General features: G+C 38.1%; 2 protein-coding genes, 1 long non-coding RNA gene and 3 other non-coding genes across 9 annotated transcripts in view; 1 reads left to right on the forward strand and 5 right to left on the reverse strand.

The window, feature by feature from the left end:
* The window catches only part of prkcda (protein kinase C, delta a), a 29,853-nt gene extending 19,967 nt beyond the window's left edge, over positions 1-9,886 (reverse strand). Inside the window, exons 1-5 of the mRNA XM_028445782.1 lie at positions 9,735-9,886; positions 1,595-1,742; positions 1,289-1,488; positions 1,142-1,208; positions 801-957 (exon numbers count right to left, since the gene is read on the reverse strand). Coding sequence (XP_028301583.1) covers positions 801-957; positions 1,142-1,208; positions 1,289-1,488; positions 1,595-1,703 — 533 coding nt within the window. The 5' untranslated portion in view covers positions 1,704-1,742; positions 9,735-9,886. The remainder of the gene's footprint in view (positions 1-800; positions 958-1,141; positions 1,209-1,288; positions 1,489-1,594; positions 1,743-9,734) is intronic.
* A 2,119-nt stretch (positions 9,887-12,005) lies between these two features.
* On the forward strand, positions 12,006-17,900 carry LOC114462792 (uncharacterized). The gene is made up of 3 exons (XR_003674033.1): positions 12,006-12,107; positions 17,366-17,457; positions 17,564-17,900. It is a non-coding gene; the product is annotated as an uncharacterized LOC114462792 (long non-coding RNA).
* Positions 16,090-27,990, reverse strand: part of fgd5b (FYVE, RhoGEF and PH domain containing 5b) — a 35,713-nt gene continuing 23,812 nt past the window's right edge. For all 4 annotated transcript variants that reach the window (XM_028445781.1, XM_028445779.1, XM_028445780.1 and 1 more), the window contains 6 exons: positions 24,768-24,905; positions 24,580-24,682; positions 20,731-20,867; positions 18,454-18,579; positions 18,180-18,334; positions 16,090-17,654 (listed from right to left, as the gene is read on the reverse strand). In XM_028445781.1, coding sequence (XP_028301582.1) covers positions 17,618-17,654; positions 18,180-18,334; positions 18,454-18,579; positions 20,731-20,867; positions 24,580-24,682; positions 24,768-24,905 — 696 coding nt within the window. In that variant the 3' untranslated portion in view covers positions 16,090-17,617. The remainder of the gene's footprint in view (positions 17,655-18,179; positions 18,335-18,453; positions 18,580-20,730; positions 20,868-24,579; positions 24,683-24,767; positions 24,906-27,990) is intronic.
* Positions 25,817-25,926, reverse strand: trnal-caa (transfer RNA leucine (anticodon CAA)). The gene is made up of 2 exons: positions 25,889-25,926; positions 25,817-25,862 (listed from the first exon to the last, which is right to left on the reverse strand). It is a non-coding gene; the product is annotated as a tRNA-Leu (tRNA).
* Positions 26,763-26,872, reverse strand: trnal-caa (transfer RNA leucine (anticodon CAA)). Its single transcript has 2 exons — positions 26,835-26,872; positions 26,763-26,808 (listed from the first exon to the last, which is right to left on the reverse strand). It is a non-coding gene; the product is annotated as a tRNA-Leu (tRNA).
* Positions 27,544-27,653, reverse strand: trnal-caa (transfer RNA leucine (anticodon CAA)). Its single transcript has 2 exons — positions 27,616-27,653; positions 27,544-27,589 (listed from the first exon to the last, which is right to left on the reverse strand). It is a non-coding gene; the product is annotated as a tRNA-Leu (tRNA).

Genomic DNA, 27,990 nt, shown 5'->3' on the forward strand with positions numbered 1-27,990 from the left:
AAGGCCTCATTTTTCTCCAGTGAGCGATTACATAAGGAAGCAGATAAATGGGTTTTGAGCAAATGATGTATCAATCTAACCAGGTAGTCTGTGGTAATTCCCAATTACAGCTGTGTCAGTAGCATATTTGTTGCACTGGTACATCAGTCACTTTCCAAAAAATTTTGTTTGGATAATTCTACAAATAAGTCCCTCTGGGCTATAAGTTAGCATGTCAGTATGCTACGACTGCTTCAAACTGGCTCGGTGATATGCTGATTGACTCCTTTTTTAGCCAAAAACATGCCTATTTTCTTAAGAGCTGCACTACTGACTGAAAATGCTGCCAATCATCAAATGACTCAACCCATCAGAGCATGCCTGGGTCCAGAATACATTTTTCTACAAACAACCAAAAACCCATCCTTATGTTCAATAACTAAATATCTCTCCATTTAAAGCGTTTCATACAATGTTTTTTTTACTGTAATTGTTATGCTGCTAGCTTGCTATGCCAATTGTTTGTTAGCTTTACTTTATCTGATAAACCGGTCTGCATTTCCATTCTGCTGCAGAGTGCAATCAGACATTATTTCCAAAAGTTAATACCGTATGCTTTCACTGTCGCACAATGTGTTTCACGTTTTAAAGAGACTCACAATTCAAACTGTTACTCACTAGATAGTGGAAACCACATTTTCACAAGTTGTTTCGCCATCTAAGTCGCTTCCTCAATTTTAAATGAAATAAGTACCACGGAAAATACGGTAATAGTTCTGCTGCTACAAAGGGAACTTGAAGGAAAAGTAGAATAAACTAACCAGACAAACTCTCTGCACACGGAGCAGAAGGTGGGCTGTCTGAAGAATGTGGCAATAAACTCGTGGTTCTTAATGAAGTGAATCTTGGCCTGTTTGATGGCGCCTCGTCTACGGTTGAGAGTGGGAACCTCTTCCTCCTTCGTAGGCTGCTGACACTCTTTCAAATAAAGAGCAACACAGACCAGTAATTAATCGTCAAACACAACATACAAGATATGTATGTCTTTGATGAATTTACCATTATAACTGACAATATGATTGATCGGTATACAGTACATGTTTGTAGCCAACAGGGCACAACATAAAGAAAGTGGAGAACGAATATCTAATGTAATTCTCACCTGCATCAGCACCTTCAAGAAAATACTGCACGGCCATCATCACTTTCCCAGAAGGATGAAGATCCACCTAAAGAACAAGATACACACAAGGTGAAAACACACTCTGAGATACACCTTTGTCAAGAACAATGACCTGTAAAATTTTACCCAAAACTCTGCACGTCCATTGGCTTTCTTGCAGCGCTCTGCAAGGACCGACACACCAACAGTGACCTCAGCCAGCGACTCTTCAGACGTCTTCATCAGCAACACCTCGAGGACCCGGCCCTCGTAGATGTGTGCATCAAAACTAGACTTCCAGGCTGGATACATGGTGGGTTTACGCTGAACCAGGGTTTTTCCTCTTTCTAAGAGGAAGGAGAAGAATGTCTAATTTAATTTTTACTGTTGGGGCAGAACATGGCCACTTCGTTTCCCTTCCAATGTTTGGTTTTACACCAAAGATCGTCTCACCAGTTGTCAAAGCTTCCTTCATTTTGATTGCACAGAAAGGCGGGTCGGACAGCTGAGGCAGGAGACCCAAATCATACGCGTTAAAGGCAATTCTTAGGAAGGGAGCCATAGTGACCGAGCTGCAGGATCACCTGGACACACCGTTGACCTGCGGGAAATAAATAAATATTGGTTAAGTTCAGCACTGCCATATTACATTACCCTAGATTTTTTATCCAAAGCGACAAACAACATGAGCAGTGAAGGTTATAATATCAATGTTAAACAGCAGGAGAGGTTCCAGTTCTCCCGTGATCACGGAACTGAGACAGAAAATACAGAACTGACACAGAAATGACAATATGTATTTATTTAAAAAAATATATTTAAATTTCCCTAAATGAAATCAGGCCGAAATGGCAATATGACAGAATATATCCTTGCACGCATGCTTAATTGGGACTATATGATGCTAAATTAAGGACTTCACGTCCTGGGATTGAAATATATCTATGACAGGGATTAAATCATCCTCACCTACATGTTTTGGGACAATAGTAGCACACACATACAATATTCTTCCCAGTAAAATGGGTGGCTGAATGTCTGGTGAAAAACAGACGGACATGTCAAATCTAGAGGGATTTTAGTTCCATTCTTTACGCTGAAAGCGTATATTTATTATATATTATATAACCCTGAAAAATATGGAAGGATGGGAATATTATGACAGTAGAACCTGGAACAAGACTGCAAAATGTTGCAACTTTTTTTTTTTTTTAAATTTAAGTTTAGTTCTCTTCTTAGGTAATGTCGTGTTAGTGCACTTGTGGCAATATGTATGTGGAGTTCCTGGGAGTCCTGCATAACTATAATGAATTGCTCAGAAATCTACACGTGTCCTGTTCTCAAAATACCAGTAATATGTTATAAATTTGCAGCAGTGAAATGTCCCATTTCCATATTTTTTGGTTTATATGGGTTAATACACCAGTAATGTGTTTATATGCTTTTATGTTTATACCCTCAAATTCTGGGTTTTACTCGAACCCCTCATCATCACGTCTCTGCAGAAGAAGACCCTCCGCTGCACCTCAGCACTTTTCAACAACTCACTAATTTCACAATTTAAATACACTATTTCTACCTTTGTTTTTCTGTTTGCATGTCATTTGCTTTGTATTTAATAAAATTGGTTCTCTAACAGTTGGTTAAATCTACACATTTCTACTGTATATAATACACATACAGGATGATGTGTAACAATAATCAGTAAAATTAACTGTAAACACATTTTTTAGAACTAAATATAAGATTATGCTGTGAACAGAAAGAAAGGAAGGTGAGCCAGATAAGTTTAAACTTTAGAATATAATACAATCATAACTTTTAATCATAAATACGATTCCTCAAAATAACAACCTTTGATATCTTTATTGTCACACAATATCTAAGCTTCCAGTGAATAATTTACAAATACAAATTACAATTACAATTTTTTTTATAATTTGTAAATTATTCACTGGAAGCTACTCCGGTGGCATGTGCAGTGGTTGTTGTTATTATTATTGTATGAAGCCAACATTACTGCAGCTCTGCACATCTCTGTTGTCCTGTTAAAGTATCTTTATACAAAGACTTAAAAACAATCTGAAATTAGCGGCGACTCAAGTAAATCAGCTTTATTATGCATTATAACAATCTGTCCTTGAAACATATCATATAGTTCTTCCTCAAGTCTCTAAATTATTCAAACAATGAAAAATATCTCCTAGAAAATAAAGTTACAGAACATTAAATAATCATTTAATATACATTTCAATAAATAAGTGCATCCCATGGTCCCATGTTGACTCTGAGCTTTATTCTGTCGGTTGCCTGTGGGAGTGATGGGTCTAAACCAGATGATGGAAACTAGGATCAGCTAATGGTTTTATGCCGGGGAGGGGCGTGTCCACTCTGTATGGACTTAAAGAAGAAGAAATAAAAGAACAGTTACATATTGTCATGTTCATCAAAAGGAAAACTCAAAGTAATGGAGATAAATACGCACGCACGCACACACGCGCACACACAAACTCTGTCCTAAACTGTCTCACACATTAAAAGCAGCTATTCACACTTACATTAATGTACACAAAGACTAGCTCCACAAAAGCAGAACGACATTTATTGATCCAGAAATTAAACTGATCTTACCTTTATAGGCTCAGTTTCCTCCTTTGATTTTAAATCCCTTTGAACCTCCATTCATGGTGCTTTTTATTGTCAGAGAGAGTCTTTCATTTTCAATAAATCCACTGCTATTTGGTCTGTTTTATAATCTCTTTCTTTCTCTCTCTGTTCCTTGTGTTGATTCCGTCAAAACAAAGAGGCATCTTTCATGTTTCCGTTACGTGTGAGTAAAATTATCGCAATTAACTGGTGGAATTTCTCCGATAGAGCAAATATGAGCAGAGTTACGGTCATTTAAATTAACATGTTGCATTCAGGGGCCCTGGGAAACCCAGTCCGTTCGCCCAATCTAGCCGTGAAAAGAGCACGAGTCTGGGTAAATCTTGAAGTATAGTCACCCTACGCAACAAAAGATATGAAATTAACAGCATGTACTGTCAACAACAAACCCAGAGTCGCTTAATGGTGACGTAATGCCATACGTGTGTCATAAGTTAACGTGATGACGTGTTTGTCTGTTGAGCTGGTGATCATGTCCCTTCTACCGTGCCAGAGGAGGGACGGGGAGGGGGGAATTCCTGCTGTGAGCTTGGAACGGCCCGAGCTGGCAGTATGAGTACACCCTAAGTGTCGCTCGTTACCCCAACCCCACTAAATCCCTCCACCTAACCCAAAAAATGCCAACATAGCTCCAAAGGTGTCATAGTTTAGTGAAAGGTGTCATAATGACTAGAGGTGTCCTGATCCGATATCGGATATCAGTCCGATATCAGCCTGCCAATTCATTTTTGATTTATTTTATTCAACTGTAGAATACTGTAGATATTATGTTGAAGGTTAAAATTTGTGTAACCAATTGGTTAATAATAAATGGGTGAGTTTTACCTCATACCTACCGTTACTGACTATTGTTCTCTGTTTGAGTAACATTACTTGATTGAGCCTTTTCTAACATTCCACACTACAAAATAAGTAATTATTTTTATTTTTATTAAAGAAGAAGGAGGAAAAAAAAAAAAAGTATGTATGATTCATGATGATATCGGATCAATAGCGGTATCGGCCGATACGCAAGGCTGCAATATTGATATCATATTGGAAATGAAAAAGTTGTATCAGGACATCCCTAATAATGACACTTAATGATAGCCTTCATAACACCTTATTCATACTAATGACAGGTAATGACAATGTATTGTCAGTCTTGTGTAAAAAACGTCAAATAAAGTGTGATCAAACTAAAACACCTCCACGCAACATTACAAACTTCTTATGTTTCATTGTACTCTTATAGTGAGGCATCCTCATTACATCATGTCTACGTTTGGGCTTCAATCAGAGCTCCAGAGTTTTCAAAAAGTCCCCATCCACCACCAAAGCCCTCTTCAAATGCAGATTTCAAGTTGTGGCTTCACACTCCCTCAGTCACACTTTTTTCGTTTCTTGGTCAATGTGGCATGTCTGAGTTTACAACACAATCTGCAGCAACCGCACTCTATGGCTGCTTGCTACTTTTTCAACAAGTTTCTGTTGAAACAGGAGGCGTTTACTTCAACTACAAAGTCAGCAAGCTTCGACATGTCGCCACTACAAATACGAGCACGCTGTGCTCAACAGTCGGCCTCAGTGGAATTCACAATCCTAAATCCCTTCCCGCCCACACTCAGACAAAAAAAGTAAGACGGGAGGAAAAAAATACCATGCACAGAGCAGAGAGGGAGGTGAAAAAACAATGCTCACTCAGTTACAGTAACTGCTGCTGTGATGTCAGGGTTTGGATGGAAGTCAATCAATGGCACATGCACTGTGACAGAGGGTGCTGATGATTGATCACTGAGCAAACTGTGCTGTTATACTAGTCCTGTGTGTTGAATTCAGTAATGATCAATGAACTATTACACTAGAAGTTAATAACTTCTACAGATTTATTTTTTACATTGTTTTCTTTGTGTCATGGTGTATTTAATATGCTTGATTAAAGCTAGGGTAGATCTCCAGATACACTTTTTAGGTTTTTGGTTGAAATTTTCTTAATGGAATTCATATCTTATGAGCGCTGAAAAAGGAACGAAAAAAAATCCGTCAACTATAGCAGCTGTGAACCTGTAATAACTTCGACCAATGGAAAAAAACAAACTGTTTTTTTTTTAACCAATCACGTCTCCCTGCTCGTTCTCAACACCTCGTGTGCACGAGCCCACACTCAAAGCGCAACACCGGTGACGGACTTAAAACAGAGTTACTTGCTGCTGAATGAGACGACAAAGTTTAAACACAATACAAACAATGAGTTTAGATGCGCAGCAGCAGCCCTGCTCATGCACGTGAGAGGATGGAGCACAGAGGGGGGAGGGGGGGTGAAGGCGGAGCCAACCAAAAAGCTACATTCAAAAATCATGCTAGCTTTCAAAAATCCCCAATCCTACCTTTAAGACTTTAAAAATACTTTAATAAAATTACATCATATTTTAAATTAGACCAGTGCATTCCGTGTATATAAAACTGCATTTACACCTTTATTGACATCCTGTTCATGTGCTGTTATATGAGTCCTGTGTGTTGAATTCAGCAATGATTGATGAACCATTACACTACAACTTACCAACTTCTACAGATTTACTTTCACATTGTTTTCTTTGTGTCATGATTTAATATGCTTGATTAAGACTTTAAAAAATATTTTCATAAAATTACATCATATTTTCAATTAGGCCCGTGCATTTTGTGTATATAAAACAGCATTTACACCTTTATAGACTTCCTGGTTTTAATTCAAACATAAAGAATAGATTCACACCAATAATGGTGTGATGGCTAGAGTGCATTAAGCTCACTTCCACTATTATATTTGGTGTCAGCGCTACTTCCCATTTTTGCTCAATCATGACACAAAGTGTGTCACGGTCTCAAAGTATCACCAGTGTTTTATTTCAAACACCCGTGAATGTTAAAAAGCAACACTTGTGACAAAGGTGGTCACTTGTGAATCCTATCATGCACAAAATGACAAAATTAGTCATGTACTTGTTGCTTGGATTTTGTAATTGCCTTTTTTTTAATATCATTTATAAGTGGAAGTGCAAACTAGGGTAGAATAATAATGAAACAGCTCGTTGTTCCCTCCTGGTTCGGCCCACTTCAGAACAAAGTGGGTCGTATATTATAGGCGGAGGAAGAAGGTTGTGAGTGGAGGAATATTATACAAAGGAAAATGTGTATAATAATTATATACCAACAATGTTGTACACATTTTGACCCAACCATCTATACCTAATATTTTAATAGAGCTTTGTAACACAAATGATAAAATGTGATAAATACATGCCTGTCTATTTGACTTATACATATGCAGCAGCACAACATTGTACACAATGGCTGCAAGGTTGATGGATTGATTATATAGACTTAGACTTTCTTTACTTAGACTTTTTCACTTCCAATATGATACCGATATTGCAGCCTTAAGTATTGGCCAATACCTATATCAATCCGATACTATATCAGCACAAATCATACATTCTTTTATTACTTATTTTGTAGTGTGGAATGTTAGGAAAGGCTTGATTATTAAAAAAACAGACCCATTTATTATAAACCAATGGATTACATATAATTAACCTTTTAGAATAAGAATATTCTATGATTGAATAAAATAAATCAAAAAATAAAATAGAAGTTATTGAAAAAAAAAAATCCAAAAAAACAATTTACATTATATCGGAGATTTTAGATGCATAGATTCGTTTTCTGGCTGACATCGGAACAATATCTGACATCAATATTGGAAAGGGACACCCATATTTATTGTCATTCCAAATTGAACTTTACAATACAGATAAGAACGAAATTTCATTGCATTGGTTCGTATAGCAGGATAATAACTGAATAAACAGTACTTACATAAGTTAAGTTGTAATAAAAAAAGAGAGAGATACGGTGCAGATATAAATAGATAAAGAGGAAAAGCTATGTGTAAGATTCCGATACAGATAAGTATATTGCACGCTTTTTGATGCATGTTATATTTTTCCAGTCGTGTAAGATTCCTATACAGATAAGTAATTTGTTATCAATTATCAGTAAAACAGGATAAAAACAGCAGCAAGTATTCACATAAAGTAAGTAGTATTTAAAAAAAAATAAGTTGCAAATATAAATACATATCAAGAGGAAAATCTATGTGTAAGGTTCCTATGTAGCTAAGTATATTGCACGTTTTTATTTATTTTTTTGATGCATGTTCTATTGTCTATTTTTTGAGTCATGTGTAAGTATATTGCATTGTATATTGTTTTATACCAGCGAGCAGATATTATCATTACACTAAATAGATAATCATAGTCTTTAGCAGAAGCCACAGATATTTTTATGCAGGAAAACACCTAAAAAAATGTAACAACTTAACAGCTACATTCTATTTAGTAATACAGATAACATTGTTACATTAAGATGCCAGGGGTAATATCTAGGAGTGTCACGATATCCTGATACGGCGATATATCGCAATAATTGTTTTTTTTTCACGATCAATTATCGATATGCTTGTGCTAAGTATCAATTTTTTTCTTGAATTTTTTTTTAAAAAACCTTTTCTGCTTTTTCACTAAAATGTGCAGGTAGGTCTTCACATGAATAATCTCAGTATTGTCATATCGTGATATAATTGTTATCGTGAGCTTTTAAATGGAAGATCACTAATCAGCAATAATCAAAAATCAAAGTGATATTTGTTAATAATTGAAAATCAGTTTCTAATCTAATTCAGACTTAAATAAATGGAATGGAATTGAATAATTGGACAGAATAACCACCCCTAATTAAATCTCCCCCTTTTAATTTTGTTTTTTTTTTTTTTTTTTTTGGGGGGGGGGGGTCATGTCCCCCTTAGCCCCTTCCTGTCTAACCCACTGAAGATTTTGACACTTCTGTTCTCGCACTAATGTTATTTTTAGGGGAGGCCCAATGAGAACTTTTTCACTTCCGAAACAAAACCGATACTGCAGCCCTGAGTATTGACCAATATGAGCATGAATCATACATACTTGTATCACTTATTTTCTAGTGTGAAATATTAGGCACGGCTTGATCAAGTGATAGTAAACAGAGAATAATAGTCAGCAACAGTGGGTATGAGGAAAACTGACCCATTTATTATCAACCAATGGGTTACATACATGTTACCCTAAACATAAAAATATTCTACAACATAATAATATAAATATTTTTTTTAGAAGAGCCTGAAACATAAAATGAATATATGCAATAAAAACTAAAAATGCACATCCTTAAAGTGCAAAATAGCCACTAGCTTAACTTAAACTGAAAAATGTTCAATTGAATAGAAAAATCAATAAATAAATAAATAAAGATGACCCTGAAAAATAACCTCCGAGTCTGGAATGGACAACTCGTATGGGAGCTTATGTCTGTGATTTTAGATGCAGGTCGACATTTATAATCGGATCCTATAAGTAATTTTATTTTTTCCAGCTGATATCGGACTGACTTCTAAGATCAATATCGAATCGTGACACGCTAATTGTTATGATTCATGTGGGGCAGTTTAGTGACATTTGCTCTTTCACAAAGCAGTTGTAGAATTATGGACGCTCCAATCTCATAACAAGGGAGAACAAACTAATGAGATGTTAACAGTGCAGCAGGTGTGTGTGTGTGTGTGTGTGTGTGTGTGTGTGTGTGTGTGTTTTAGGTATTAGATGTAGTCGAACAAACCTCAGATCGCACTGCTTACATCACTGTCAGTGGGTAAAGAACTAATAACTGGAGCAGCTTTACAACGAACACGAAATGGTTCTTTATAACAGCAGCAGCAGCAACACTTTACCGCAAACGTCACATAGTTTCTCGACACTTAACGAGAAGCACAGAGAGAACACGGCTTTAGAACCAACTTTTCCAGTAAACTCCACTCGGTGAGGCTCGGTTAAAGTAAAGGAATAAAGCAGAGTCATGGCGGCAGCCTCACCTCGTCCACCGAACACGATGCTCGCGGTGCTTTTGTCGGTTTCCAGCAGCGGCTCGTGGAAAGTCTCTCTTTCTCTTCCTTTTCCACACCGTCAGTAGATTGAGGAAGTGTGGCGGGCGCGACACACACTGGCTTTCTGTGCAAGCTGTGACGTTTACCTGGCGCGCGCACGCACACACACACACACACACACACACACACACACACACACACACCCACGCGCACACACACACATACACACGAAAGGAAACACGCTGCTGTACTCATAACAGTAGCCACAGTGGAAACCACATTTCCAACATATTTTACAAGCAATCAATGCACAGTTCGAAGGAATCAATTCACTTTTATGTGTGATAATCAGTAATTTTACTTTTTTTTTTTTTTTTTTTTTTTTTTTAAAGTAAAGTAATTCATTACATTTCTACACCCGACCATTACTGAGTTAATTATTGTTTTTAGTGATTTTTTAAAAGAAATTCCATTTCATGGTGTCTTAGTGGCGTAGTGGTTAACACGTCCACCTCACAGCAAGTTTCTAAAGCATAAAAAAAAAAAAAAAAAAGTGTAGCTCTAACTTAGCTCTAACTTAGCTCCAGCTCCAAACGAAAACTCTGATTTTAGTGGAAAAGGCCCAGACGCTCCTCAGAATCAACTTTATTTGTAATTGCACACGTTACAGAGCAACAAAGCAATGAAATTTAATTTCAGTTTCATCCCATCCAAGAAAAACATGAAAGACAATCACATTTATAACGCTTATTACGTGGGGAGACAGGAGTGGGAGAACTGTGGGACGCCACAAGAGTGGCGTCCCATATTTAGATGAAAAATGGGGTAACAACAGGAGGATAGGTGAGGGGGAAAAGGGCAGGTTTTAAACTGAATTCCCTATTGTGGAGGTCAGCGTAAAACTGGGGAAAAAAACCTCCTCATCAAACATGCACAAAGCAAAAACACAGTCACAGAAAGCACGTGGGCAGGGAGGGTTGAGTGGTGGGAGCAGGGCAGAGAGGGAAAGAGGATTTCTAGCCACTGAGGGGAGCGGGCGTGCAACAATCAATTGATCCACGGACCGGTACCAGTCCGCGGCCCGGGGGTTAGGGACCTCTGCTTTAGAGCAAGTGTCAAACTCAAGGCCTGTGAGCTAAATTTGGCCCACCAGAGCATTTAGTCTGACTTTAAGAAATATTTTGTTCAAAGTAAAAGTTACTACTAAAACATGACTCTTTGTAAATCATGTAAGTTGTACATATCTGACTCTCTCCACTTTCCCACATTAAATAAAACTTGATGAAAATACGATTGGGCTTGCAGTACAACTTTATTTGCAGTAATATTGATTTTTTATTTTTTTTTTCTAATACCCGGAAAATTCTCACAGATTTTTCCATAGAATTCTTACAAATTACATTGCAGATATTGAGCAAATTTGTTGAAAAGTTATGGAATTTTGACAAAATTTTATTGTAAGTCACTTTCAATATTTCTTACCTACTAATTTTCACAGACAATCTCACAAAACTGTGTCCAAAAAATGAAGGACTCCTGCAGGGGCCGATACAGTATCTGACACTTATTGCTTGGATATTGTTAGTGGCTCGGTGCTTTGCATATATTTTGTGTGCCCGGCCCGCACTAGAGGCTAGTGTGACAGCAAGTTTGTTTGTGGTCAGGACAGAGAACTGGCACCTCACCCGCTTTGTTGGAGGTTTTAGCAAAGCCACATTCCACAGGACTTCTTTGTGGCATGAGTAGTACGAGGCCGTATCGGGGGCTTTTCTCTCTACTCGTACAATATCAGTTTAAACAATGTAGAAGTAGAGTTTGGTAAATTATAAAACTCAATGGAGTACTTTTTACACATATTTTATTTGAATTATCTAATTTTACCATTTTTTAAATGGACATTCCCCCAAAAGCCCAACCTTCAAAGCTCCACCTGCTTATTGTTTTTCTTCTTGCACTCATGTTTCACATGACTGGGACTGTAGTCGATGAAGGTAGCTTAAAGCTGGTGAGAAGGTGGCAGATTTGGCTCATGCATTCGAAACAAAGCCTTTTGTTCTCGACGCACTCAGTCCAGATTGCAGATTCGTGCCTCACGATCTAAATATACTCTACATTCATGGATACAAAGCAAAGGACAAGGAATGTTTCTGCCAAGTGATCTACTCCCCTCTGACTACAGCAAAGCAACAAGATAGTGAGGATTAGACTGGAGAGTTCCCTGTAGGATGAGTCATAATTAAAAGTGTATGTGCTGTTGGGGAGCAGGTTGAAATGTTCTTTAAAATCAAACCCTGGCAGCAGGTGGATGACGGAGCACAGGTGTGTAGGAGCTCCTCACTTCGCAGAGGACTTATATAACAGGTAAGGCTCTGAATCAAAGCTGCAGACACAAGATGTCCACACACACACACACACACACACACAGACAGATAGAGGATGAGACATCACTGATTGATGCTCGTTCAAAGCCAAGGGATCCTTCTTTTCATCCTCATCCACATCCGCCCTGGGGATGCTGAGGCAGGTGGTGGTCGATCAAATAACCTGACTAACTGAGGAGAAGTTTGTTGTAGCCTTTCTAATAGTTGTGCCTGCTGGTGTTCGAGAAGTATATACGGTATTTAAATATGGGATTCCATAAATTATGATCTCAAGATCTCAAAAGAACTGAAGAAATGTCATCTTTGTAAATGGCTTTGATCCCGTATTAAAAAAAAAAAAAAAAAAAAAAAAATAGGACCAAATGATAAACGATAAAAAACTAGAAAGTAAAAAAATAAAAAGTAAAAACATTTACAAATGCGTATGGACTTTTTGTATAGTGAAATTAGCTAAATGTAAAGCAGCCACCATGACTTCAGCAATTTGAAAGAGAAAGATTAAGATGACTTTATTATTTATTTATCATTTATTATTTATTGTTTATTTATCACAAATAACATTTAGGAAAGGCAGTGGTACAAATACTTTCCTCTATTCTTAAATCCTTCATTGTATGTAATTATTCAAGTCCTTTTATTGTCTTTGACATTTGTAAAAATGTCATACTAATCACTATGATTTTATTCATAGTGATTACTATGAATAAAAAATATAATAAAAAGTGTCAAACAATAATACGATTAATAGTAATTATTGATTTTTGGTTCAGGGAACTCATGGCTGTAAACACAAACAGCATTAAACTGTCTGGGCTGGAGAATGACCTTTCTAACATGTTCCCTTTTTTATGTTTGGATGCTGGTAAACCTTAGCATGAGTTACGAACAGAAATTAATATCAGTATGAAGCTATGAACCCTGAGTCTGGATCAGAAGGATACAATGCCAGTAGGTTTCTGCCCATCCAAGTCAGAGTCATTCAGTCAAAACCCTCAGCAGAGAAGATCAGAGTGAGGCAAACGGTCTTCATATGCCATGCCTCCTCCAAGCCAGAGTGTAACCAACTTATGTTAAATTAATTTATTTTACACATTTTATGACCGGTCTAGTTCTTTCTGTCAAAATAGCGACAAATTTAGCGATTTTTTGGGGTGTACAGTGACTCTTCCGTGTGCTTCCTGCTCAGTCATGTTTAAAGTAGGGGTGTCACTTTAATGCGTTAATTGCGATAAAATAATTACAGGAGAAAATAACGCACTAAGAAAAATAATTGCGTTAATCGCTTCTTCTTTTTTTGCTCCGCAAACAACGCGGAACCTTTCTCCATAATACTGATGCACCGGCTACAACGGTAGAAGCTGAGGAGTCTGAGGAGTCTTGGTGCGCGTTAATTTTAGTTAAAAAAAACACCGAATGGAAAACGAAAGCCCAGTTGTCTGCAAATTGTGGAAGAAAGAGTTTGTGGATCAGCGGAGGTCTTCTAGCCTCCAGCTGAGTTTTTCCACTTCAATGCTAACTATGTAGCAGCTAGCCTTCGGCCCTTTGGACGGTACACTAGACCGAGCAGACAGAGTGGCCCATACAATCCACACTGGACAAGATGACAAGGTTTGGAGCCAAAATGAATAAATTGTATAACTGTGTTTTCAACCTCTATTTTTGATAAAAATGTGGGTCGGCCCCAAGGTGAAACGAGTATCTATGGGCCAGTCTTCAGCTTGGGGTATGCAGAGTGTAGTCACAGGAACAGGGATGGCTGCGGGGTGGACACATTGTTTCAGCTGCTCGATGAAAAAAGTAAAAGTCACCACTAACACCACAGAAAGTTCCAAGATTTGTTGCTTTCTTGAGGATAAGTCACTGAAGGGATCCAAGATAATGAATATACCCACAAAAGTGCACAATATTCCAATGCTGCTGACCAACAGGAATTCTGGTCTGTGTCACAATTTATATATGGTCATCCCCACAAAATTTGTAATTAAAATATGAAAAATGTCTTTACATAACTTTGTTAAGATGACATGATGAAAGATACTTAGCAGAGTCAGTATATAATTTGATTTAACATCCACCTAAAAATAGTTGTAGGGACTTTAATATTGTATGATGTAAAATCAAAACAAGGCTGCCTCAGATGTCTGCACACAAACACTCAGTTTACATCCTGGTTGACGGATGCCAGGCCTGTCCTGCTAACAAAGTGTTTGTATACTCTCAACAGACACATTCTGATGACAGAGTTTTCAAAAAACGGAAAGCCCAATGCACGCTCCATGTTTAGGCAAGAGGGATAACACATTTTCACTCAGTGGTGCGGAGTGTGCTGAAGGCTGCTTTTATGTTTTCAATTTGTTCCGTTGAGGCAGCGTGAGCTATTTAAAGCTTCTGGTAAGGTGGAATAGGTGACTTGGTAGTGTAGGCTGCAGAGAGTTTGCACATTGCCTCATAAGAATCGCACAAGCTTCCCCCTCTCTCCAGATTACAAACATTAGGGAGAAGCAGAAGTGTCAAGTCAATGTCAAGAGGACATATATACTTTGTGTTTAGTTATAGAATACATATACTGTATGTGATGCCCACACTGTGATGCTACTATATCTCTTTTTATGTTGATGTTACTATTGAGACAAAGAGTTTTATTTCCAAGTTCGGATTACACCATTTTAACGTTTAAGATGTTTAAAAAAAAGGAAACAAAAGAGGAACTTCAGCTCAGTTACTTTCTTTACGTTGTAGCATCAACTGATCATTTATACACCAAGCCCAGCTGAAAGTATCTGACCTCAATGAACAGGCTTTGTGAAGGATTGATTATTTGCTTCACTCTGCATCGTTCTTGCCTGCGGTGATGTGGATGTCGAATGGGATTATGACACTGTTCTATCGCCATGCAGAGAACAAGCCTTCATGATTGTTGTTTATTTTACTAATTCATAACCTTAGTGCGGAAATAACAAAATGGGACTGGACTTCATCTATCAACACAAGTTCACAATTTCCTGTGTGTAGTTCAGTCATTTAGATATGTACAGTTTACCTATAGAATCAGCTTAGAATCAGCTTTATTTTGTCATTGCACATGTTACAGAGCAACAGAGCAACAAAATTACATGTCAGTTTCATCTATATATACAAGAATAGCAAGTGCTAACGGTTACAAAAAATCTTAGTCTTAAAGATACTCATGAATTCCAAAACCTAAGAATTTCTACTTTAAACAGATAAGAAACAAGAATCTACAGTATGTGCTCGAGTGTGGGAGAAACATGTATTACATCTTAACAAACCAAATCCTAGATGCTTACATTTTCTGAGATGGTTGTGAGTCACCGTATGTAGGACTTATCAACCACTGGTAAAAATATTGCAATATTGACCTATTTTAATCTTCTGCTTGGAAATCTTGGCAAATCAATGCAAAATGCTCACTGGATCCTACACTTGGCTGTGCTGTCCAGGTTGCAGGGCACAAAGTAGGAGGACAACTTCTCTATCTATCCATCTAGCTTTCCATCCATCCATCCATCCATCCATCCATCCATCTATCTATCTATCTATCTATCTATCTATCTATCTATCTATCTATCTATCTATCTATCTATCTATCTATCTATCTATCTATCTATCTATCTATCTATTTGGTTGGCAATACAATGGACACTCACAAATTCACTCTTACCCTCATTTTCTTTTGTTCAGTTTAGGATTTTAAGACACTTACATTTGATGTAAGCAATTTGCAAAAGTTTGAGATTTTTTTGTCAAAAGAGTTACTTTGAATTGAATGAATTTGGCCAGGGGTCTCTCTGGGTCAAACTGGTGTGGATTGCTGCCTAGCTGGTGGACCCCAAATTTGTCCATTAGGCCCTGTGATGGAGAGGGGTTTACTCTACTTTACCCACAATGTTAGCTCAGAAAGGCGCCCCAGTGGCCCTGTAAAGGATAAGCAGATACAGAGGATGAGAAGAGACACATTTGGCAAGTCCATCAAAGGACAAGACACACACGGGAGGAACACCCAAAGAAGCTCAAAGAAAACACCTGCAAAGGAATAATAGAGCCACAAAAGCTTCCTCCATAGTTTGGCCTTTAGTAAAACACTAAAGTTACAAGACAATCTCGTGTTGAAAATAATGAACTGTATGAAGGAATAGTGTAATTTTCTCTAACGTTTTTGCCACTTGGGATTTTTTTTCTGTTGAATGTAGAAGTCTCTGTTTCTTTGTCATATAAAGGAATCAAATGTCCATTGAACTGAACACACAAAGGTTTAACAAAGACGATTTCCAAAGGAAAACAAAAGAGCAGTGAGAATACAGAACTAGGGCTGGGAAAGAAGTGATAAACGATCCATCCCATATGTAGGCCGCGATGACTGTAACTTTTAAGGGAGCCCCAGAAAGCAAACTCTCTGCTTGATATTATACTGGGTCAGGAGGCCTCAGGGGGAGATGAGAAGCAGAGCAGGCCTGGCCTTTCTTTGGCCTCACTGCACACAGACCTCAAACATACCCCGAGCCTGCTGTCGCACCAGAAAAATGACAGCAGTGGTGTACAAAGCAGAGCGCGGAGGATTCAACAGCACAGATGCATTAAAGGCTTCTCATGTGCAGTGACACTGTGTCAGGAAGTTCATGACAGCCAGTAGTCTGTTAAAGTTTAGTACCTCTGCCCTCTACAGGAGAAAATAAGGATAAAATGTAAACTCAGAGACTGGTTCATCAACAGAGCCTTATTTACTTTAATAATACATTTATGTATTTTTAAAGCACTTTTCTAGACACTCAAAGATTTATAAACCATAAGAATTAGTATAAAGGCACTGATAATGTTCATGCCCACACATCTCTGATACAACCCTTTATACAAATATGAATTTACATAGTCATATGGATACAAACTTTCTCATTTAAAGTATCTTAAGAACATTAGGTGAGGCTTTGTATGATACATCCACCAAAATGCTCATTTACAAGATCATGTCCAACAATACAGTACTTTGCAGCTTAAATAATGCACATCTAAAGTGAAAATGTTGTTCAAGAGCTTATGACAAATCAAAACCACAAAAACATGTGTTGCAGCAATAACGTGTGAGTTTCTGCAGCTATCAGGTAAATAAAGTAAATACAGTTATCTATTTTTCTATTTCATTCTAAATCATTTTTTCTTTCAAGCACTGATAATGATCTGCAGTCTTTTCTTATCTCTTGGATCAATGTCTGTCTTCTGCAGGTCACATCACACCGTGCTCCTCGCAGGCAAACACTCCTCTCCTCTCCCGGCATCACACCTACTCGAGCAGCAGGACACTGGAGGTTGAAAAAGTAGGTGATGGTTGTCTCTTTGGAAGGAACTGAGTGTTTTCTCCAGGGCAGCTCAGCAGGATTCGTTTTTACACTCTCGTTCTGTTCTTTCACTTTTCCTTTTCAGTCGCACAGGCGGTTACAGAAAATGCTCCAGTGTGGATTCTGATCTTCTGAGTGACTATAAAACCGTGGCTTCCTCCATTGCATCGACCCACCTGTGCATAAAGAACACTTTTAGTAGGGAGACAAGCTTTAAAAATTAGGAAAGGATTAGGATCTGGTTCTGAGCATATGGACAACAGACGGCTGCACGATAAACTGAGCTTTTTTCTGTTTTGTTATGAAATCAGCAAAACCAAGACAATCTAAGAAGTTTGATGAGGGATTATTCTTTTTTCAACAAATATTACACAAATAGAAGTTGTGAAGATAATAAATAAAAGTCTTTAAAGCAAATTTACAGCAGCAACTATAATACTTGCATGACTGTGGTTAGGGTTGAAATTGCAGGTACTGCCTATACAAAGTGTAATGAACCGTGTAGGTACTATTTTCATGAGAAAGACGTCGTTGTCTAATGGCAGGTGCAGAATAATGATGACTATTAGGGTTTTAGTCAATCCTTTAAACATATGTGAATTATCCTAATAATATGCACACAAATTTCTGAAGAACATCAGGTGACCTGAATAAAGTATGAGTTTGGCAGAAGTAACTTTGAAATGATTCTCGTGTCTCACCGTTGTGCCGTGTAGTTGTCCTCAGCTTTAAAAGTGTAAAACAAGGTGTTTTTGTGGTAAAGCTGGAAGATGTTGGTCTCATGGTCTCTCTCCATCCTCTCAGGCAGCTTTACTGTGAAACCCAATAGAGGTAAAGTCTCTGACGCTACCCTCTCCTGTAAACACAGCATTCATCGGAGGGAAAAGAAACATTAACCTTGGTTAATACATTTAAAGGTCTCGATAATGATTTCCTGTTTGAATGTGAACATTAGCTATTCTCGCTTCACCTCACCTCTTGGCCTCTATAGGTGTAAAGCACCTTGTCTTTAAGGAGAAACCAAAGTCTCTTCCAATTCCTTTTGCTCTTCTTGCTGCGATGCAGAGTCCCACTGATGGATCCTTCTTCTGACACTGAAACCTGCAGTGACGATAACACTGGTGTTTTCAACTTTAACACAAAGCAGATTCCATTTCACATACCATACTATTCAGCGTATAGGTCACAAATTTTTTCATGCAGAATTGAGGACGCAGCTTATAAGGTGTTGCAACCTTCCCGTAGATTAACCATAAAGTGAGTGTGAATCCCTTTCTTATTCTTATTTATCTTGGAACCTTGTTTACATTGTATTTTTGAAAGTAACATGGTGACTAGCATGAAGTATCCAATACATGGCACATTAAGTTTATTAATGTCTGTTTGCACTCTGGGGCAGAACAAGTGTGACTGAGGTTTCAACCCAGTAAAGTAGAGCTGATAGATGGTTAGGCTATAGCAGCAACTCAGATACAGTAAACAATGACCATAAAATACTTTAAATTGATTGAAATGCAGATGTGGAGCAGTAAGGAAGAGCAGGTATGTGTAGATGCTTCTAGAAACTCACAAGAATGCAGCGGAACTCAGTTTATCAGGGAAAATATTACCAGAACCAAAGCCCACCTCAAGGCTTGCAATGATTAGCTGAGTCAATTGATGATTGGCACTGTCTTCAGCCAACAGTGAGAAAATGGCATGCTATTAACTAAACAAAGGTGCCAATCAGCATTGCACTGAGCCAATCCAAAACAACTTAACATCAGGGCATGCGACTTATTGGCTGGAGCGACTTATCTGTGAATTTTTCCAAAAAAAAAGTGAATTCTTTAGAAAGTCTATGTATCATATTTTCTGTTTGTTATAAGTTTATGTTATTAGAGTTGATATTTTTACCTCATTTAAAAAATGGAGAAATTAGTTGCGATTCTAAAATGTAAGAATTTTATTTTCACTCTTGAACATCAAAGGGTAAGATTATTGGGAGACATCATAGGTCAAGCAATTCATAAGCCCTTGCTTTGGGCTGGACCTTTCTAAGTTATCCTTATATGTGTGGTTATACTGTATATGCCTAAATGCATACATATGTGCATGTATGTCAGTGACGTGCCGTCAGGGTAGGCAAGGTAGGCAGTGCCTACCCAAGGGTGAATTGATATTTTGATTATTTAATTATAATTATTATTTTTTTTATTTATAAATTATTTATTTTTCCATTTCCAATAGCCTACAGTACCTATAAGTTTGAAAGTGTCCGCATTTTGTGCGTTTCATAGCCCAAATTACTAAACAGCGCTGTTTCCTGGAACAGCTGCACAGTCTTTTTTTTTCTCGCTCCACTGTAAGGCAGAGGGAGGTCACGCCCCCTCCCAAAGGCACGTCGCTCTTTTGCCTCCGTTCTCATTGCGTGATTTTACGTGTTTGCGCATGCGCAGTCAGGTCCCCAATGTGACATCAATTTACGCGTAAAGGCAGCGTAGAGAGCTGCCTTTGCACGTAACTGTGCTATGCTAAATGCTATACGTAAGTTCACAGCACATTAGTGAATAGATGACACGTGACTGCTGCTGCTACGTTCTCTAGCTAGTGGGCGGGATAACACTACAGTGTGGATGACAGCGCTAGAGATGATAGAGAAACTTTGTTTTGAGGAAAAACGACAGCTTTTAAAAGATGGAGACCAACACCTGAGTTACCAGAGCTTCAGCAAAGGTAAGGTCAGAACATGTTTCATACTTTTCACAGTGAATGGTACAAAGGAAGGATTGACTTTGTAAATGCTCCTCACTGAGGCTGTTCTAAGTTGTCATTTTCTCTGTGTTTCCAACACAAACAACAGATGTGCTGTCGTGTCATGAGATACAGTATATCTTGTTGGGAGAGTATGGAGGCTATATCAAATAATTGTTTATGTTTCTTTTATGGTGTTTATGATGTTGATTTTGTTAGATGGCTAAACACTTGTTCATGTGGATCATATTGGGTTTTTTCTTTCTTATTATGAATTTTATATTTTGATAAGCGCATTGAGATGACTGTTGAAAATTGCTTTATACAAATAAAATTGATTTGAATTGAATTAACACTTGACAGCAGAAACATATGAAATTGTCATTGGTGGTCTCGATTTGCAACGTGCCTACCCAGCCCTAGTGGTCACGGCACGTCACTGATGTATGTACAGTATGTCTACATAATACTGCATTTCTTTTATTTTGTAGACTGACTCAAATAAACAGAACAGAATACCTGCTGGTTGAAGTAGAGTGTGCCTTTTCGATGTCTCCAGATATTGGGAGGATGAATATTTTGAAAGACAGCAGATAGCGGTCGAGTGCTGCGTTTGATCTGAGGACTTCTTTCATCTGACAATGCAGAGTCATTGCCTGTGAGAACATACATAGAATATCTTATAGATGTGTGAAGAACCCACGAAAGCAAGCATAATATGTTTGCAAGCATATATGAATAACAATATAGAGCGTCAGAAGCTAATGTGAATGGAAATAATTTGTGGTGTTGCACATTTGCACTGTTACCATTAACCTTTCAATGCACATTTCTGGAAATCAGAATCGCACATGCACACTGTTCACATACACAGGAGTACAGAGGCTTGTGTGAAACATTGAGGCAATGCTTTGGGTCAGAGGTTAATAGGCTTCACCTCAGAGTGAGATAAGATGGATTCACTTCCTGACTGGAATCTCTTCATGTTTGTGTCTATTGTGATTGATTGGTGACCTGGTGTACAATGTCCTGAATTCCAATTCCAATTCCAATTTATTTAAACACAAACAAGGTTTGACCAAAGTGCTGTACAATAAAACATAATATATATGCAAGAAATACAACATTAAACATTAAAAAACAATATCTGTTCAAAATGACATCGACTCACACGGTGTTCAAAGCCACAGCAAACAAATGTGTTTTTAAAAGAGATTTAAAATTGGGAACAGAAGAGGTCTCTCTTATATTTAACGGTAGCTCGTTCCATAGCCTTGGAGCTGCCACAGAGAAGGCCCAATCCCCTCTGGACTTCCTTTTTGTCCTCGGCACAGCCAAGAGCATCCGTAAACTGGGATGAATCCAGCATGGATTGGGAGAAAGGATCAGTTGTACAGGTTTTATAATGAAAGTAAAGAGGCTCCTCTGGTGGAAATGTCAGAGACAGTTCTGGGAAACCATGAATAGTGGGCGTGCTGTACATTGTATATTTAGTTCTGTGGTTTCTAAGTCTTCAATGAAGGGCTTTTTTGCCTAATCTTTAAAGCCATTATATCAGAGCTGCAATGAAGCCATGTGATGAACATTAACAATAGATTGACCTAGACAGACTTTACTCCATGTATCCTTGCTTTAACAAAAATTTAAATCTTTTTTTCAAGTGATCTGGGAACAAAATTGGTCTTGATTTGATTTCCAAAGTGGAGCATGTTCTTATGCTTGCATGAATTTCCTTCAGTTTCTTTGTCCATCAAAACATGAATCCTTGACTTTGTTCAATGTTGGCCAAATGTGGTGTGATGCTCATTTAAATCTGCTTAGAATAAACCCCTGTACTCTCTGACCTGAAAAATAGTTGTAAAATCATCATTATTCAATAGAACTTATTTGCAATTTATAATAGTATTAAGAAAGACTTATGTGGTGCTTCATTTGACAGATATCCAAAGCTTATTGGTGGAGGTAAGCTATTTCTGCAGCCATAACTGGTCTTAATAATTAGCCTGACAGAACTGTGACTGCATATCTGCATCCACAGCCCTTCTGACCATAAATATTAATTTGCCTCTTACAGGACGATGCTAGTAAGGTGTTTTGCTCACAAGAACAATTAAATAATGACGGGGTTCAACTCTCCAATCAATCGGTTCTCTATAGACCCCTTAATGGCCCATGTCACTCGTGTTTTTGCTGGAGGCAAAAACAGGAAACGCCGCTCGCTAAAGCATAGATATATATACTGTAAATACTAGATTATGCAAGTGGGATTTGCCAGCGTAGCTCAACAGTGGCCATCTTACCTCAGACAACTGATGTTCTGAGATTCTGACGCACTCTACGGTAGCTGTTGGAAGGTGAGTGATCAGCTTAAACAAAAATACCCTTAACTCGATGAAAAACGTTGAGTAAAGGTTTGCCTTATAACAAACCTTATTATACGTAGGTATAACATAGGATGCTTGTACATATTGAAATTGCCGCTTCTCATTAGAAAATTGGTTGAAAATTGAGCAAATTAGGGTGTCTGACGTAAAAGATGACCGCCACGTTGCTACGTCGCTCCCCATTGTCTAACAGCCCAGTTAGACTATGGTGGTTTGCCTCCAGGCTAAGCCTCACCCAACAAAATACGTCAACAAAGTTTACAAACAATCAAATGGTCGATAGACATAGTTGCTTTTCTTAGTTTTCCCATATATGAAGAACATGTTGGATTCATCACAGTGTTTGCATCCTGGATGGTTGAACGGATTCATGTATGGAAGGAAGTAAGGAAAGATGAACTAATGGATGGAAGAATGGCTGGATGGATGGATGAATGCTAAACTAATTAATTTCCTCATTCAATAATAGATTTTAACATTTTCAACAACATTTGTGACATTAAAAATATGTTGGTCTGTGACAATCAAAACATACTATTAACAACTAACCCTTCAGCTCATGGGAAACAGTTGTTATATCAGTCAGTGTGCGGACAGTTAGGCTGAGTCAGCAAAACTCCTTCTATCCATTTTTTAAATATTTAAGTGAGGAGAAAATGAGTTGCCTGATGTTTACATCCTGCACTGCTTGATCCTCAGTCATCTTTAGATTTGAATCACACACTGGTGTAATCTTGGTGAGATGAAGCTCATCCTCCAGCAGAATATCCTGGATCTCTTCAATAGAATTGCATCGCACTTTATATTTATTGATATTGCTCTTAACAATGCACCTTTTCTTTCTGTGATTCTACTCAGAAACTAATCAGAGGACTGCTGCCTGCTGCCACTCCTTCATATCCTCCACTTTTGTTTTTCATTAAGGGAGGAGAGGGAATTCGCGGATTGCAGACATATTCTTGTCCAGGAAAGCAGAGGTCCTGGGCTACAAGTCATGAGATAGAATTCTAACACACATGAACTCATTTCAGAAAAAAAGTATTGAACTCCCAGAGTAGGGTGCAGTGAGATGCCATAATACGTCAATAAATGCTGTTTGTTAAATCTCTGCACATGGTTAACTGATGCAGATCTTTCATATACTGAAATTACAAAGTTTATTATGGCTAGATGAATGCATATTTTTGTGAAGGTGATGCTCCTTACAAAATACAGAACATTAAGGTTTCCTCTTATATGTAGAACCGTATATCTGCATAAAGTACAGCTAAGAGAGGAGAATGGCTCTAGTCATCAACTAAGAGACAAGTTTTCTTTTACAGAATTAAATTATAAAAGGATTGAAAGAAAGGCTGTAAAAAGTGTGTGAATGAGACAGATTCGAATCATTGACCTCACAGTGAGGAAATCGCACTGAGCATCTCTGGGTGCTTCTGGAGGTTGTTGAGCTCTGATTACTTTAAGCTCTCTTTGTTCCCCTGTTTGTCTCATTACCTTCACTGACCATGAAGGCTTATGCTAAAGGTAATTTCCTCTTTATAGTCACTTGTCAGGTGTTGACTTTAGCCTCTCAGGTCTGCTGGACTCTGTGTGGCTCCCATGATGCTCTTACTGTAAACTCACTGGTTTCACTCCCAGGGTTCCTCCACAGTGGTAGTAAGGAAGTGATAAACTCTGCTTGTTTCATTTTGCTGCCTGGGGTTTTCCCTCTGGTGTAGGGATTAAACCAGGGACCTAAACCCTTGGAACAACACTGCAGAGAAATGATGATATAATAGCTCATGAAGTCCCTGCTGTCAGATGTTATCGAATGCTTTATTACACCATAAGGGAAATAGTAGATAACATGGTGGCCTTTTATGTGTGGAGTCTTCATTTCTTCATCTCCTAATTTTCTCCCCAAAAAATTAATTATAACTCTTCATCGTTTCTGTGATTTTGTGGATGGATGGATGGATGGATGAATGTAAAGGGATTTTCTCACCTCTCTTGTTCAGCTCACTGTAGCAGTGATCGCAGACTTTGGCCATGCGATCTTTCATATATTTCAGTGGATATCTGTTCCTGGAGCAACTCCGGCAAACAATCTGTGCCAAAAAACAAACACCAAATATAGATACTGTAAGGAGAACCCTGTCTCTTAATAAATGTGTTGATTTGTGTGAGACTCACCCGTCCACAGCTGTGACAGTGGTGCCGGCGCAAAGTGAGGCTAAAGTCAGCCGTGCAGTTCATGCACATCGTCACCTGAGAGACAGGAACAAGCGTCGGAGCTTTTTCTCCAAGAGAAAACCGATGAAGTTCTCTGGCCTGAAACACAAATATGCAATTGTCATATAGTGAATTTAGGGTTCAATTCTCCCATGTGCGTAAGTTAGTAAAGCCATGCAGCGGGGTTGTTTTTGGCTGCGCGCTATTCCCCTACTGTACTTAAGTCAGTCACTGCACGCCTCCATCCCAGTTACGCACTCTGGGTGGAGCGGCCCTGAAATGTGGGCGTTCCCATTCAAATCTGGCCTTGTGCGCATTCTCTCGTCTGCTTAAAGGGATCGTTCATTGTTTTCACAAATGTGGCCTAAAACCTTGGAAATGTCCTTATTAGAATATCTATGCCTAACAAAAAACATTATTTTGCACCAAATTCATTTTATTCACTTTTAAAAATGCGACTACTTTACCGTTTGAGAGCCTGTGCGCCATCATGTTGAAACACCTAATAACGGAGGTAAGGCAATAGTAAGGCAAAAAAACGGGCGAAAAAATTTCAAACACCTCAAAACGGAAGTAAAGCTAATGTAAGGCAAAAAAAAAGCAAAACAGGCGAAAAATTTTCAATCACCTCATAACGGAGGTAAGGCTATAGTATGGCATAAAAAAGGGCTAAAAAATTTCAAACACCTAATAACGGAGGAAAGGCTATAGTACGACATAGAAACAGGTGAAAAAATTTCAAACACCTCAAAACGGAGGAAAGGCTAAAGTAAGGCATAAAAACCGGCTAAATAATGTCAAACGCCTCGTAACAGAGATAAGGTCATGTGTGGTCATGACTGTTATCAAAAATGTTTGAAATGTTATGTGGTGAAAGTTCCTAAACATACGTACATATTAATATTCTTTTTTTTTTGCTATTTTCCTTGTTTTTGCATTCCTATTACATTTGCGTCTTCCTCCAGTTTTTGATGAGTATTTAGAAAGATCATATGACAACAAAAAAACATTGTCAGAAGTGGGATTTGAACCCACGCCTCCATTTGGAGACCAGAAGTTCCACTTTTAAGGAAGGTATGAACCTTGAGTCTGGCACCTTGGACCACTCGGCCATCCTGACAAATGTATTCACAAGATGTGAAAGCTTTCGTAAGGCATGAAAATGGGCGAAAAAATTTCAAATGGTTGGAAAGAAGGTAAGGCTACTGTTAGGCAAGAAAATGGGCAAAAAAAATTTCAAATGCCTCGAAACGGAGGTAAAGCTATAGTAAGGCAGAAAAAGGGCCAAAAAATGGCAAACGCCTTGAAATGGAGGTAAGGCTACAGTAAGGCCAAAAAATGGGCGAAAAACTTCAGAAGCCTTGAAACTAAAGTAAGGGTATAGTAAGGCCAAAAAAACAGGCTAAAAATTTTCAAACACATCATATCGGCGGAAAGGCAAAAAAAACGGGCTAAAAATTTCAAACACCTCAAAATGGAAGTAAGGCAAAAAAACGGGCGAAAAAATTTCAAACACCTCAAAACGGAAGTAAGGCTATAGTAAGGCATAAAAAAGGGCTAAAAAATTTCAAACACCTAATAACGGAGGGAAGGCTATAGTAAGGCATAAAAACGGGTGAAAAAATTTCAAACACCTCAAAACGGAGGAAAGGCTATACGAAGGCCAAAAAATGAACGAAAAATTTTCAAACGCCTTGAAACGGAGGAAAGGCTAAAGTAAGGCATAAAAACCGGCTAAATAATGTCAAACGCCTCGTAACAGGGATAAGGTCATGTGTGGTCATGACTGTTATCAAAAATGTTTGAAATGTTATGTGGTGAAAGTTCCTAAACATACGTACATATTAATATTCTTTTTTTTTGCTATTTTCCTTGTTTTTGCATTCCTATTACATGTGCGTCTTCCTCCAGTTTTTGATGAGTATTTAGAAAGATCATATGACAACAAAAAAACATTGTCAGAAGTGGGATTTGAACCCACGCCTCCATTTGGAGACCAGAAGTCCCACTTTTAAGGAAGGTATGAATCTTGAGTCTGGCGCCTTAGACCACTCGGCCATCCTGACAAATGCATTCACAAGATGTGAAAGCTTTCGTAAGGCATGAAAATGGGCGAAAAAATTTCAAATGGTTGGAAAGAAGGTAAGGCTACTGTTAGGCAAGAAAATGGGCAAAAAAAATTTCAAATGCCTCGAAACGGAGGTAAAGCTATAGTAAGGCAGAAAAAGGGCCAAAAAATGGCAAACGCCTTGAAATGGAGGTAAGGCTACAGTAAGGCCAAAAAAAGGGCGAAAAACTTCAGACGCCTTGAAACTAAAGTAAGGCTATAGTAAGGCCAAAAAAACGGGCTAAAAATTTTCAAACAAATCATATGGGCGGAAAGGCAAAAAAACGGGCGAAAAAAATTCAAACACCTCAAAACGGAAGTAAGGCTATAGTAAGGCATAAAAAAGGGCTAAAAAATTTCAAACACCTAATAACGGAGGAAAGGCTATAGTAAGGCATAAAAACGGGTGAAAAAATTTCAAACGCCTCGTAACAGAGATAAGGTCATGTGTGGTCATGACTGTTATCAAAAATGTTTGAAATGTTATGTGGTGAAAGTTCCTAAACATACGTACATATTAATATTCTTTTTTTTTTGCTATTTTCCTTGTTTTTGCATTCCTATTACATTTGCGTCTTCCTCCAGTTTTTGATGAGTATTTAGAAAGATCATATGACAACAAAAAAACATTGTCAGAAGTGGGATTTGAACCCACGCCTCCATTTGGAGACCAGAAGTCCCACTTTTATGGAAGGTATGAACCTTGAGTCTGGCGCCTTAGACCACTCGGCCATCCTGACAAATGCATTCACAAGATGTGAAAGCTTTCGTAAGGCATAAAAATGGGCGAAAAAATTTCAAATGGTTGGAAAGAAGGTAAGGCTACTGTTAGGCAAGAAAATGGGCAAAAAAAATTTCAAATGCCTCGAAACGGAGGCGAAGCTATAGAAAGTCCAAAAAAACGGGCGAAAAAATTTCAAACACCTCAAAATGGAAGTAAGGCAAAAAAACGGGCGAAAAAATTTCAAACACCTCAAAACGGAAGTAAGGCTATAGTAAGGCATAAAAAAGGGCTAAAGAATTTCAAACACCTAATAACGGAGGAAAGGCTATAGTAAGGCATAAAAACGGGTGAAA

The sequence above is a fragment of the Gouania willdenowi genome, chromosome 5 (genome assembly GCF_900634775.1).
Source record: "Gouania willdenowi chromosome 5, fGouWil2.1, whole genome shotgun sequence".
Taxonomy (NCBI): domain Eukaryota; kingdom Metazoa; phylum Chordata; class Actinopteri; order Blenniiformes; family Gobiesocidae; genus Gouania; species Gouania willdenowi.